The 13,941-nt window shown below is 46.8% G+C and overlaps 1 protein-coding gene and 1 pseudogene across 1 annotated transcript; one reads left to right on the top strand and one right to left on the bottom strand.

The window, feature by feature from the left end:
- Positions 1–1,598: 1,598 nt before the first annotated feature.
- LIN7B (lin-7 homolog B, crumbs cell polarity complex component) lies at positions 1,599–12,149 on the bottom strand. Its single transcript, XM_066628220.1, has 6 exons — positions 12,087–12,149; positions 11,418–11,536; positions 10,824–10,895; positions 7,737–7,946; positions 6,459–6,622; positions 1,599–4,100 (listed from the first exon to the last, which is right to left on the bottom strand). Exons 1-6 carry the CDS (start codon positions 12,121–12,123, stop codon positions 4,079–4,081), a joined length of 624 nt encoding a protein of 207 aa, XP_066484317.1. The 5' UTR covers positions 12,124–12,149; the 3' UTR covers positions 1,599–4,078.
- On the top strand, positions 2,096–2,215 carry LOC136655076 (5S ribosomal RNA; annotated as a pseudogene).
- Positions 12,150–13,941: the final 1,792 nt, after the last annotated feature.

The following is a 13,941-nucleotide window of genomic DNA, read 5'->3' as shown; positions in this document are numbered from 1 at the left end:
CCCCACAGCCAAAAGGCCTTGGATGTGGGTTTCTTGCATGTCAGCCTCCTACAGCTAACAGCTTCTGAAACTATGAGGGGGTATTAAAGAGCATTTTCCAACACAGCTTAGGAGCCTGCTGTTTAAAAGGAAATGGGAGTAAAAATCCTGCTAGGCCTAACCAAGCTCTTGAGGGCACCTAAATTAGTTCTTTGCAACCAGGCCTTTTTCTTTTCTGATTTCTTCCTCCATCCACCCAATTATTACCCTGGCCTTGCTCCAAGGAACGCAGGGGGTAGTGCACACACACACACCCCCCACAACAAGCTTGTCTTGCAAAGTATTCTAGGAGAAACAGTAACTAGTCCAAAGTCATCTGCTGAGCATTGCAGGGATTTGAACCCAAGTCCCTATCCAACACTCTTAACCATCATACCACACTAAGAGCATAATCCTGAGTGCTCAATTGGCTGGTGCAAGTCCCCTGCATCAGCCCAGGAGGGTTGTAAACATGCTGTAAGGCATGTCTGTACCTCCTTTTGAGTGGGGGAGGCTGCTGCAAGGACTCACGCTGGCCTCCCCATGCCAGACCAAGACCTGACAGAGGTAGGTTTGTGCTAGCAGCTGGCTGCCAGTGTGGGTGTTTGGGAAGGGCAGGAGAGAGCATTTTGAGGGCATTCCAGGGCAGGTGGTGGGTGGACTGGGCCCCAGAGGACCAACCGGCCTCTGACATTTAGGCCAGATCCTAACCTCCCTCGTGAGCAGCCTGGCCTAACACTGGGCTGCTCAGATCTGCACCAGCTATTTAGCTGGTACAGATCTGGGTAGCCCCATTGCTGTGTCTGGGGCAGAGCTAAGGGTAAGGGGAAAAATATCCCCTTGCTCCGAGTTGTGCCACAGTTACCTCCAACCCTGCACTGAATACAGCACATGCCTGCCAGCCTGCCTATTCCAGCACATGTTAGGATTGGTCTGTGAGGCAGCACATCCATACGTACTTGGTTGGGAGCAAGTCCCATGAAACTAAATGGGGCTCACTTCTGAGTAGACATGCATCGGATTGTGCTGTAATTAACTTTGGAGCACATCCAAACATCAACCATGAGTTGAATCTGTAGGTTGTTGCATGTTTTTTTTTAACAGCTGAGTATATTCACTACCACCCCCTCAGCACATATCCTGAAACACAAAGTCCCAATTCTGTGACAAAAAGTACAACTTAAAATGAAATATTTTTATCCCCCAGCAAAAACAATTAAAATCTCATCTTTCACTTAAACCAGCTATTTTCAACCTTTTTAATCTCATGGCACACTGACAAGGCACCAAAATTGTCAAGGCACACCACCAGGTTTTTGAAAATTGACAAGGCACTCCATGCTGCCAGTGGGGGACTCACATTCCCATTGACTCTACTAATAACCTTCCCCCAAATTCCTGTGGCCCGCTCACGGCACATTAGTGTGCCGTGGCACAGTGGTTGAAAATGGCTGACTTAAACCCTGGGGGGGGGGGCAGGGTCTGCTATATGCCAAGTATGGATCCTGAAATTCTGCACATGGAAGTACAACATATTCAAATCAATTTGTTCCTTGTGAGGAATAAGAATATCGACAGTCTTTTGGTACAACATTTTATTGAATTCCAACGTTCAGAACAAGATTTATTATTTTTGCCATTGAAACATTTTCCCATCATAAATGCTGCTGAATTGATCTGAATACGGTTTTTCTCCAATGCAAAGCCATTTGGATCTATAAGAAGCATAGAGCCGACATCTGAACATTCAATGTAATATTAGATCGGAACGTTTATTTCTCCGTCATGGCCTTCAGACACGCAAAAGCTGCAAATTTTCAGCCAAGCCATGTAGACTTCAGCTGTGACTCCTGTGCACCAGGCGGTTGTGTGGGGAGTACAAGTACAGAACTCTTTGGGGTGTGGTAGTGGGGTCTTTTTTTAAATACTAGAGTGGCAAGTGAAAAACTGAACCATGTAAAGTTCCACATGTAGCTCTGGCATCCACTGCAGCGTATGGCCATAGCATGGCTTTAAGACAGCATGGAGAGGCTGGAAACCTCAACAGTCATATATGGAAGAGGGATATATACACATACTGTATAGCAACTGTTACCCTGCAGATGCCTGATCTCATCTGATCTCGGAAGCTAAGCAGGGTTAGACCTGGTTAGTACTTGGATGGGAGACTGCCTGGGAATACCGGGTGCTGTAGGCTTATACCATAGTCTTTCAAGACTGAAGGTTGCCAACCATATGCATATACTAGATGCATCCAATTGTCATTCAAGGCTCATTGTATTTGCAAAGGTTTATGAAGCTGGACTCCCAACTTCATCCCCCAGTGCCTCACTTTTGCAGGAATCCTTCCCTACTCTCTTGCACAGAGCAGTAAGAGCTCCACCTGCCAGCTGAAAGATAAAATGCATCATAGAATTTCCTCTTTTAAAAAAAAAAAAAATCTTGTCCATAGGCTTCTTCACTTTGAGGGTTCTACCTTTGGAGTCAAAAGGGAGAAGAAGCCATTTAGGGCCTAATGCTATCTAACTTTCCAGTGCTGATGCAGCCACAATGCAGCCCCAAGGTAAGGGAACAAACACTCCCTTAATCTAAGGAAGCCTCCGTGACTGCCCCTCAATGCAGGATGTAGAGCACACCCCATAGGTATGGCAGCATGAATGCTGGAAAGTTGGATAGGAGGCCTGCCAAGAGAACCTAGAACAGAGGCACATCATATTCATTGTGGGCAGGGGCACAGTATAATCTGTATATCAGGGGCACAGTATAATCATTGTGGGGGCAGGGCACAGTATAATCTGATATTGTGTTTTACACATTATTATTTACAATTTCCATAACACTTGGCAGTCCAAAAAGTGCGTCACAAATTCTAATCTCACTTATCCTCACACCAGCTCCATAAACATGCCTGATCTCGTCTGATCTCAGAAGCTAAGCAGGATCAGGCCTGGTTAGTACTTGGATGGGAGACCGCCTGGGAATACCGGGTGCTGTAGGCTTATACCATAGGCTTTCGAGACTGAAGGTTGCCAACCAGCTCCATAAAGTCAATCATTTTGGCTTCTGTTTTATAGACAGGATGCTGATGCTGGGAACACTTGATTTCACAATGATATCCAGTGAGTTTAGGGTTGCCAACTCTGACTGGAGCTGTTCCTGGAGATTTTTTCCCCCCTCTAACATGGTGTTATGTTGGACATTCCTGGAGGTCCTGTTAAAATCTCAAGTTTTGCTTTCAGTAGTCACCTCGAGATTGTTGCCGATTCCTGGACCCAGCCAATCGTGAAGGGTTGGCAACCCTAAGTGAGCTCTGAGGTCCGAACTGGGGTTTCTCGACATCCCAAACCAACATTCTTATCACATTCTAATATCACAGCTAAAGAAAAATTGGGTTGGAGAGGTATAAGCATCTCAGAATAATCTCCTTCACTTGCCCTCCTCTTTTATTGTTAATTGCACTGTATTGCCATCATTCCCTCCAAGGGACTCAAGGGCAGCACACATGGGTTTTCTCCATTTTATCCTCACAACAACCCTGCGAGGTAGGTGAGGCCGAGAGATACTGATAAGGTCAGCCAATATGTTTCAGGGCTGAGAAGGAATATGCACCCAGGTCTCCTTGGTCCATCAACACTGAAAGGCCCTTCTCAAGGGCAAAACAACCTCCAAAGTAGGGAAGGAAGCTGGTTAGACAGGGATCCTTCACCCAAGACTGAGATGAAACCTCCTCTGTAGAAGAGGCAGAATTTCAATGAGGAACCTCCCCTTTTCCTCTTTGATGTCCCTCTGCCACCCACAAGGACAGTCTCTTGGCCATTTGGGAGTACCTTCCCCAATTCACAAAGGGTGGGAAGGATGGACTTGCACGGACACACACTCACTCACACATAACATCTTTAAATAATAGGATTGTGAATAAATACTGTACATAGAAGCCCCCCTCCCAACAAAGGGGAGGAAGGCAGATAAATATGTCTCCTGCTATACAGATAAAACCATCGTGGAGGGTGGGGTCAGGGAGAGTCACAGGCAGGTCTCCAAAACACGAGAAGGATGCAAATTATCCTCTTGATTCCAAGGATCTGCAGAATGAAAAAGAGAGAGAGTGTAAATTTCAGCCATGAGAGCAGGCAGGAAGGCAACCAAAAAGATCTTGCAACCCTAAGCAGAAACCAATATAAAGCCTTCCATTGGGTGTCAGGAGTTGATAACCTTGATGGACTCCATGCAGTTTTTCCCACTATTCTTTGCCCCTTTCCCTCTGTCCCTTGACCTGGAGCCAAAGTAGATACTTGCAGAGAAACAGGCATGTTTCCAATCATGTGCCCCCCCACTCCCCACCCCCAAAATGACAGGAGTCCAATTATCCTTAGGATCACAGTCTATGGCCCTGTGACAGTTTAGGCATCAAGAAGGAAAATGGTCAACGCATGATTTGGATTTACGCATGACTGTCTGACAGTAAGAAGATTCCAAAATCTGAATGTCAGATTTGATGTTGGGGCAGGGAGCAGCCACAGATGTGTTCTAAGGAGTGCGGATCCTACAGGATTGATCTGGAGTCTCCACAGAAATCAGCATCAATTGCCAGAAGACTACTGGAAGCAGTCATGTAGATTTTAATAGTGCAACCCTGGCTAAGTAGCATTATCACATGTGGGGAAAAGACTTCCAGGAATCACTTCAATCAGTTTTTACCAAACAATCAGGCCTAAGTGACAGCTACGTTTTGGTTCCAAAAGTAACTTCTTCCCCAATCCAATGGTCAGATAGCAACTCATACACACCTGGACTCATTTCACTGACTTTATACTGGGATATGCAAGTACCCAGTGGGTACTCTAGGTACCCTGCAAGTACCCTATGGTACTGTAGATCACAGAAGAAGGAGGGCTTCTGTAAGCTGCCTTGGGTGTCCAATTATAGGGGGAAAGGTCAGATAAAAATATCTTAAATCAGTGGTTCCCAAACTCCTACAGGGGAGTTGAGAACCAGGTAAGTGTTTGCATGGGCTGGGAAGGTGGCGGGCAGGGGGCAACAACAGTACTGCAGAGGCTGCAGTACTGCTGCCGCCAATGGGCTTTTTTACTTACCTGGGTGGGGCAGTGCAAGATCCTGGAGGCTTGCAGCCCCCTCTAATGTCCTCCTGCAGCTCCTCCTGTAGCTTGTCTACAAAGCCAACTCCAATCTAAAGCTACTTCCTGTTTTCCCAGATGTAACTTTAGATAGGAGATAAGGGCTTTGTAAACAAGCTGCAGAGAAGATGAGTGGCCACTGCAAGCCTCTAGGATCCTGCAGGAGGCCTGTGCTGCCCCCCAGGAAGTAAAAAAGCCCTTGGAAGCAGCACTTCTGCAATCTCTGCAGCACTGTTGCTGCCATTGCAGCTCGGTCACTCTCCTTAAGGGTGAATGCCCTGCTTTTGGTTCCCCTGGTGGGTCACAGTCCACCAGTTTGGGAACCACACAATCAACACATTCAGCTGTTGCGCTGCTGGAATGCCCTACCCAGTGAAACTCATTTGGTCACCTCATTGATGATGTTTCTTCATTTGGGTAGACTTTTTTTTTTTGTTTTGCTGTGCTTTTAGTTAGAATGTTTGTCTCCCCCACACCTCGGTCCCCCTTGTTGTGGTTTTACCATTTATGTGCTGCCTCTTCATTGTCCGTTATTATTATTGACTCCTGAATCCTGTTTTTGTTTGTTATTCGGTCAATGTTTTTTTATTCATTTCTGTAACCTGCCTTGCTGGGTGAGGGGAACACTCTGAGCTCTGACAATGCTCAAGCAGGAGATGGAGTTGTGACTCAGTGGTAGAGCATGGCCTTGCATGCAGAAGGTTCCAGGATCAATCCTTGACATCTCCAGGTAAGCCTAGGAAAAGCCTCCTCCTGAAACCTTGGACAGCTGCTGCCAGTCAGTGTAGATAATATTGAACTAGACATCAGAGTTTTCCAATCTGTGAGAAACAACCTGATTTTCGGTAGGTCGCAAGCCTGCCGAGGTCAGGACGCTGCAGGGCACATTACACACTTTGGGAAACACGATGCAATGCGGCCAACATTGAGGAGAGTGTGTGACTTGAAAGTGATTTCTGGGTCATCCACCATTTTACCCTGCAGCTCCTTATCTCGGCAGGCCCCAGATGCACCGCGGACGAAGCAGTGGAAATTTGGGAACCCCTGAGCTAAACCAATGGTCTGACTCAGCAGAAGACAGCTTCATAGTTGATGGCCGTCCTGCCACATATCCTCAGCATACTGCTTCTGAGGAACAGCAGCTCCCCAAAGATACCACAATACACCATCTGGGCCAATAGTAGGAATGAAGAAATTAGAAACCTCCTTATAACCATCTGTTCCTTCTACCCCCTCCTCCCCCCGAAGGGGTATTATGGTTCCCTTTAGGAAGCCACGGTCCAGAAAGCCTTGGTTCATTCTTACGAGTAGCTGTTGTGCTGCTGCCGGCGCCGGGCTGTCCGCATCTTCTCAAAGCGTGCCTCCATCTCTTCGAGTACTTTGGGTGTGTAGCGCACCACCAGCTTCACAGTGCCCTGGGCTGCTTTCAAAAGCTCCACTGCCCGTTCGTGCTGCTCACCCTCCACACTCTGTAGAAAAAGGGCAAACAGTGCCATGTGATAAGAAGAAGGGCGAGTGGGATTGAGGCAAAGGTTCCTGCCCCACTGCCAACCTTAGAACCTAATCCCATGCTGCATCTTCCTTCATCACTTCTAGAGCCAGTGACTGGCGGTCACCTTGAAATACCCAAGGAATATGATCTGCTACCACATTTACTGACACTGGCACCATCCATCTCACCATCTATGAGGCTGAATAAAGTAGTCACTTCATGTAACAGCTTGGTAAGGGGTGCCTGCCCACTTCCACCATTCCTTTTCATCCAGCTCCCTGAATTGCGTAGGAGGAGATTTCCAACAGTGTACCCCAACACTCTCAACTCCTCCATACTTCCTTTTCCACACCATTTCCCTTTTTCTTTTCAAATCTATTGGATGAGAGGAGAAGCAGTGGCAGCTGTTGTGCCACTGGGGGGCACATCTGGTGCACTTCCCCAGGCGCAGTGAGGTTTTGGTTGTATTCAGACCTATCCATCTTTATTAATAACTGCTCTAGAATGGCCAAGGCAGAATTCAGACATGCAGGTTCAACAGTGTTTTTATGAGAACGCTGAGGTCTGCCAACTGAAGCCAGGTGCAAAATGATTGCTAAGGGTAAACAGGCAGACAAAAGAAATGGTGTCTCGGGGGTGGTGCCACTCATCTACAACACTGCATGATGGGATAACCTATTTATTTACTTCATTTATACCCTGCCTTTCTCCCCAAAGGGACCCAAGGCGGCTACATGTACAAGTATTTTTTGCACCAATCCTTACACAGATTCCCAGTGGTCTCCCATGTAGCACACAGACTAGATCTGAAGTGTAGCTTCAACAGTTGTTCCCAAACCCCTCACTGGGCTCACACATGCTAAATCCAAGGAATGTGGCTAGAAAACAGTGGCGGGCTTGCCCAAGACTACCAAAGAGTAGAGGACCTGAAGAGACCCCGGGATCTCCTAGCTGCAGGCCAAGATTCCAATGATGGGCTGCCCAGTTCTCCATCTAAACAGAGAGCTGGAAACAAGTTAAACAGGCTTCTTTCATTCCTTTAAATACACATTCACGAAATCTCCCATGTTTTCCCACCACCTGATACTCACCACGCCATTGACCGACAACAGCTGATCTCCACGCTTGAGCCCCCCATGGCGGTCAGCCACACCTCCTGGGATGATACGGGAAATATAGATGGGAGAGTTCTGCTCCTTGCCCCCCATAATGTTGAATCCCAGGCCTTCATCAGTCTTGGGCAGTTCCACAACCCGTGGGTGAGCATGGCCTTCACTCGCTGCAAAGGCAGCCACTGTGGCCTGAAAGAGGAGATTTCAAGTCAGCATTTCAAACATCAATTATGCTACCCAAGTCGATTTTGGATGCCAGTCCCTTTTTAAAAGACAGTGTTCACACTGCTCCCCACACAATTTCATTTCATTTCTATCCTACTTTTAATCTGAAATATACGGGGTTCACAAAAGTATACAAAAATGCAATAAAATAATAAATACAAATAACAACAAAAACAATACGCAGCAAGAATTTTCCAAATTAAAATATAAAATCCAAACATAAAAATCCTTTTAAATAGCAAACTAAAACACCTTTTTGAAATAAAGTTTTCAGTGCTTACGTACTGGAAAAGATATGTCAGGGTGGGGCACATGTTAGGAAAATGGACCAATGGTCTGACAGCCCAATCCAATCCAATTTTCCAGTACTGGTGTAACTGTAGTGCTGCCCCCAGGTAAGTGAACAGATGTTCCCTTACCTTGAGGAGGCCTCTGTGTCTGCCTCCCCACCACAGGATGAAGTGCAGGCCCCATTGGCACGGCTGCACCAGCACTGGAAAATTGGATAGGATTGGGCCCTGAATCAGCAGAAGTACATTTTTTTTAAAATTATTATTTTTAAGCTGTTTTGTAAGTTTTCAGGCATAGGCTGTGCATAGCACTGATTGGCCAGTTCCTGTCACTAACTGCTATCCTACGTATGTCTACTCAGAAGTAAGTCCTATTTAGCTCAATCGGATTTCGTTTCCTGTGTCTATAGGCCTAAGAACCCTTGCTGCCACAGCTGCCTTTCCTCATATCTGAAGAATTTCTGCACTTAAAAGAAAAAACAAAGTTTATTTTCTTGTTTATTAAACAGGCAACAGCCCACCTGAAGGAGGGGTAGCAAGACTGATAGCGGCGCCAAGATTCAATTCAGTGATATCTTGTATTGGCACCCTTCAGTCTCGAAAGACTATGGTACCGCGCTCTGAAAGGTGGTTCTGGCACAGCGTCTAGTGTGGCTGAAAAGGCCAATCCGGGAGTGACAATCCCTTCCACACCGGGAGCAAGTGCAGTCTGTCCCTGGTCTGTCTCCCTGGCTATGGGCCTTCCTTCTTTGCCTCTTTGCCTCAGACTGTTGGCAAAGTGTCTCTTCAAACTGGGAAACGCCATGCTGCACAGCCTGCCTCCAAGCGGGCCGCTCAGAGGCCAGGGTTTCCCTCTTGTTGAGGTCCATCCCTAAGGCCTTCAGATCCCTCTTGCAGATGTCCTTGTATCGCAGCTGTGGTCTACCTGTAGGGCGCTTTCCTTGCACGAGTTCTCCATAGAGGAGATCCTTTGGAATCCGGCCATCATCCATTCTCACGACATGACCGAGCCAACCCAGGCGTCTCTGTTTCAGCAGTGAATACATGCTAGGGATTCCAGCACGTTCCAGGACTGTGTTGTTTGGAACTTTGTCCTGCCAGGTGATGCCGAGGATGTGTCGGAGGCAGCGCATGTGGAAAGCGCTGTTTCCTCTCCTGTTGTGAGTGAAGAGTCCATGACTCGCTGCAGTACAGAAGTGTACTCAGGACGCAAGCTCTGTAGACCTGGATCTTGGTATGTTCCGTCAGCTTCTTATTGGACCAGACTCTCTTTGTGAGTCTGGAAAATGTGGTAGTTGCTTTACCGATGCGGTTTATAGTGATATAAGCCCTGTCATTTCCACTATGAAGCCAGGCTCATAACACAGCAAAGGGATATTCTGGGACCTCTTTTTTTATATTACATCTGTGTTCAACCAAAGATCATAGGTCCTTATATCCTTTAGATTAAATTCATGGAAAGAAAGTTTGTGCCCTAACTTTCATCACATCAGATATCATCATTCAAATTAACCCAAATCTATGCTTATGCATTAGAGATAGCACTGAGCATCACATTGAAAACAAAATTAAATTCTACGTCCCAGCAAGTTAAATACAAAGAAAAGCCTGATACTAAATCATGTAAATTTGCTCAATTTGCACAGTATCTTTAATTCTGCATAATTTACTCTTGTTTTCTTAGTTACAGGGAGGGGTAACGTGCAAAACCTGAAACACTACTTCCACCTACTGGAAATCTTATTTAGTCACACATTTTCAGGTGTATACTGTATTGGCTGCTATAAGGTCAAGACACTTGGGATGCAATCCTATATATACCTTCTTGAGAATGAGCCCTACTGAGCACAATGGGTCTTACTTCTAAGTAGACATGCAAAAGATTGTGCTGGTGTTTTTGTTGTTGTTTTTAATGAGCTAAGAAATTAAAGCTGAGACTCCAAGAAAGATATATTGTACACTTTTTCTGTGTTTCCAACATCATCACAGCAGACACTCAACCATGTCTACACTGGATATAACTAGAGGTGTGATTTTTTTTCCCAGCAATAACAAAATAAAAACACACAACACTACTTTCTGTAAAAAAAAAAAACAAACACACACACACTCCCACAAAATCTACCAAAAAATCAACTATGGGAATCTGTGAAATATAATAATAATAATAATAATAATAATAATAATAATAATAATAATAATAACAATAATAATTAGCAGGAAAAAAAGCAGAACTGGGGAGTGCATGGGCAATCTGCAGCTGCATCTGCTGAAACTATACCACCTACATCACCTACTTGTACACTTTTAAAGCAATTATAATTGATAATAATTATAGTTTATAAAAATGCACCCTTGGAATAAAAACACATAACACTGCTTTCTGCACTGTTCCCCTTGGGAAAAAACAAAATATGTGAAAAATTAAAATATTTAAGAACACCTCAAGATAAAATCCCAGTCCCTTTCCAACAAGCATGACACCCTTCCCTGAAACACGCCAGGGCGAATGGGAGGGTGCAGGAAATGTAGCGGCAGGCTCTTCCAATACCTTTGCTGTGGCATGAGCACGAATTTCGGGGCTCCCCGTGATATCCAACGTGTCATACAGCTGCTCGTAGACCTGCCCAAGAGAGACATAAGATCGTCTGTGGAGTTCCCAGGTTTGGACTCTGGGAACCCAATATGGTACAAGGAAACTACTGTGAGTCAGTCCACTTTTGAGTTGGGGGGACAACAGGAAACAGAGTCAAATAGAAGGGACACAGAAGCAGAAATACTGGCTGCTAGGAACTGAAAGACATTCATAGTGTTAGAAGGAGACTTTTGACCACAGGAAATGAAATGAAATGAGATTCATAGAGTTGAGAGATTTGGACCACAGGAAAGGGAATGTGTGTGTGGGGAGGGGGCTGTGAATTGGTATTAATGCTCAGGGGGCTGCAGGAAGGGAGAAAGTGATGAAGGTGGAAGTATATGGAGCTGAAGGGGGAAAAGGTATCTGGGAAACTAGAAAAGGATACAGGATGCTAGGAGGATCCATGTTATGAAGCAATCAGAGAACGAAGGTGATGCAAGAAAAAAAGAGATAGCTCTTGGAAAAGGATAGGGGAAGAGGGGGATCAGGCAAGGGCCAAAGTCTCACCTCCCGAATGGCCGAGCAGAATTTACTCTGTAGTACCCTCTGAAGGGCTTGCAGTTTCTGGGGTGGCACCTCCCCGCTGCGCTGCAGCCGCTCCAGTAACTCAACTGCTCGGGCCACATCTGCAAGAGGGAGCAAAAAAACATCTGTGCAGGCGAAGCAAAAGGTGGGGGAGAGATGGAGCGCCCCACATCACAGCATCTTCCACCACCAGCATCTTCAATCCTGAGCCCTTCCTAGCAGAAATAGCACCCAGGGAGAGGAAGAAGCTCCCAGCTTGCCAGCCTCCAGCCTGCCTTTCCAGGGAACTGCTCAGATCTGCTATGCCAGGCGTCATCTCCACCTTCCAGTGGGGAGCAGCCAGTCCCCGACCTTCCCACCCCCTACTGCGCCCAGACGCTTGCATCTGGTTGCCCTCCAGATGCCCCCGCCTCCCTTGGCCACCTAGATGCTGGTTCTACCCACTCTCAGTAGCCATCGCTGCGTCGGAGACGGATGATGCGCTCAGGGTGGGGAGGAGGTGATGGTGGTGATCATCACATCACCCCTGACTCCCTGCCGCCTCCTCCTCCCCCCTCCATCTATGGGGATCCTGATGCTGCAGCAGCTCCTCTCCCACCGAGCGCGTTTGGACCCCCGGGAGAGGATCCCACTCACCTCCCCGGCGCTTACCCCTTTCCAGCCCTAGAGGTTCAGCCAGCGCTGCCATCTTCGCTCTCCAGCCCCGCCGCCGTCTCACGTCAAGCGTGGAGAAGGGGGGAGGGAGGGAAGCAAGCCAGCGTCCTGGATTTGCAAGCTGACACGGAGAGCCCAACCCCGGGCTGCTGGTGCGCGTGTCTGGCTGGGCACGTGTGCCTTGGGAGGCGCCCTGCCTCCAGCCCCGCGCACCACCTGGGAAGCTCCGGCTCGGATGGGTGCGCGGGGATCCACCCGAGCGCAATGGACTTGCTGCGGGCTCCCCCAGCAGCGTCCCCGCTTGCCCTCCTCTCCCCCCCCCCCCATCCAGGCGCTGGTGCGTCACTGCTTCCCCTGAACACGGGTCTTTCAAGGCCACAAGGAGGGAAGGCCACTCCTGACACTTGCCCAGGGTGACCAGATGTCCTCTGTTGTAGCCTCATGTCCTGGAAAAGAACTTAAAATGTCCTTCTTGTGAGTAGGTAGGTAGTGCCTTCTTGTAATTTAAATTTTAAATTTAATATAGTGTTTAAACTAACCACATGAAATCCCTAGTCAAGTGTTTTTAGCTTTTATTTTGTCATGGCCTACATTTGCCTTGGATGTTCTACATTTTGGGGGGGCCTTGTCCTCTTTTACAGTTATGACATCTGGTCACCCTGCACTTGCCCCCTACTCTGCACTTACCCCCAAGTAAGAAGCAGCCACAACTTTACAAGGAATTTTATTCAGCCCTCATCTGCCCAGGGGGCGCAACCATTTGAACTCTGAACGCCTGATCATCTGGAAGAATCAGGCCCAGTTGCATAGGGAAGGGTGGGGATGAGGAGCAATCTACGTAAAAACTTATAGGTTTCCAAGATCTTGAAAGAGCTCGTATAAAGCCATTTCTTCCCAACAATGCATATATGCAACAGGGATCAACCTGTGGGGTGGGCAGAAATGGGTTGTGCCTAAGACTTGCTTCTGGAAGTTAAAACTATGAACTTTCCCTAATAGGTGTACAAATTTACTACTGAAGTAGCAGCCTATGCCTGACTCACTCTGTCTGCCCACATTCATCACATCTACGTTTTAACAAAAGCTGTATTAGTTTTTTTAAAAAAAAATCCTGCTATGAGAAAGGCACGTCTAAGCACAATAGCATACTGTAGCCAAGTAAAAACCTAGGTATCTGAGCTGTTTAGCATGCTCTTACGGTAGGGCTTCTAACATAACATACATAAGAACATAAGAACAGCCCCACTGGATCAGGCCATAGGCCCATCTAGTCCAGCTTCCTGTATCTCACAGCGGCCCACCAAATGCCCCAAGGAGCACAACAGATAACAAGACACCTGTATCCTGGTGCCCTCCCTTGCATCTGGCATTCTGACATAATTCTAGTTTAGTGTGGTAGTGTGAAGATTAAGAACCTGAAAGTGGCAAAGCAATGCAAGGTGCTTTCATTGTAGCCCAACCATTCTATATTAGAGCTCATCTTCAAGGAGTCTTTGCTTCTCTAATCATTTCTGCACAGCTTCAGTCTCCATGTGACTAGTTACCATCAGACTTCGGCTCTTGCTGTGAACTACCAATGCTAGTACAGCTGCAGGTACTCTGATTTCACACAGCATGGTACTGGATGCAGTATTCAATATACCAAGAATGGTTGTATACTTTTAGAACAAGTTTCTAGTCCTTATGAGGTCAAAGTTATGCTTGAAAATGTATGGCCAGTGTCTGCTAAAATCTTAAAAGCCATAAAAGTAACTCAAACATGTTCAGGAGTTGAGGACTGCCCTTTAGTGCATTACATAACTCACTCCCCCCCTGAACATAACCAGAACATACCACACAAAATAGTCTAAAA

Source organism: Tiliqua scincoides, chromosome 5, assembly GCF_035046505.1.
Source record: "Tiliqua scincoides isolate rTilSci1 chromosome 5, rTilSci1.hap2, whole genome shotgun sequence".
Taxonomy (NCBI): domain Eukaryota; kingdom Metazoa; phylum Chordata; class Lepidosauria; order Squamata; family Scincidae; genus Tiliqua; species Tiliqua scincoides.
Note: the sequence above shows the minus strand (reverse complement) of the source record. Positions and strands in the feature narration are given on the sequence as shown.

Coding starts and splice junctions, on each gene's coding strand:
- LIN7B (XM_066628220.1), bottom strand. CDS start 12,123: ATGGCAGCGCTGGCTGAACCTCTAGGGCTGGAAAGGG. Junction 6,623..7,736: donor TGTTGTCGGTCAATGGCGTG/GTGAGTATCAGG, acceptor CTTTTTCTACAG/AGTGTGGAGGGTGAGCAGCA. Junction 4,101..6,458: donor CAGCAGCACAACAGCTACTC/GTAAGAATGAAC, acceptor TTCATTCTGCAG/ATCCTTGGAATCAAGAGGAT.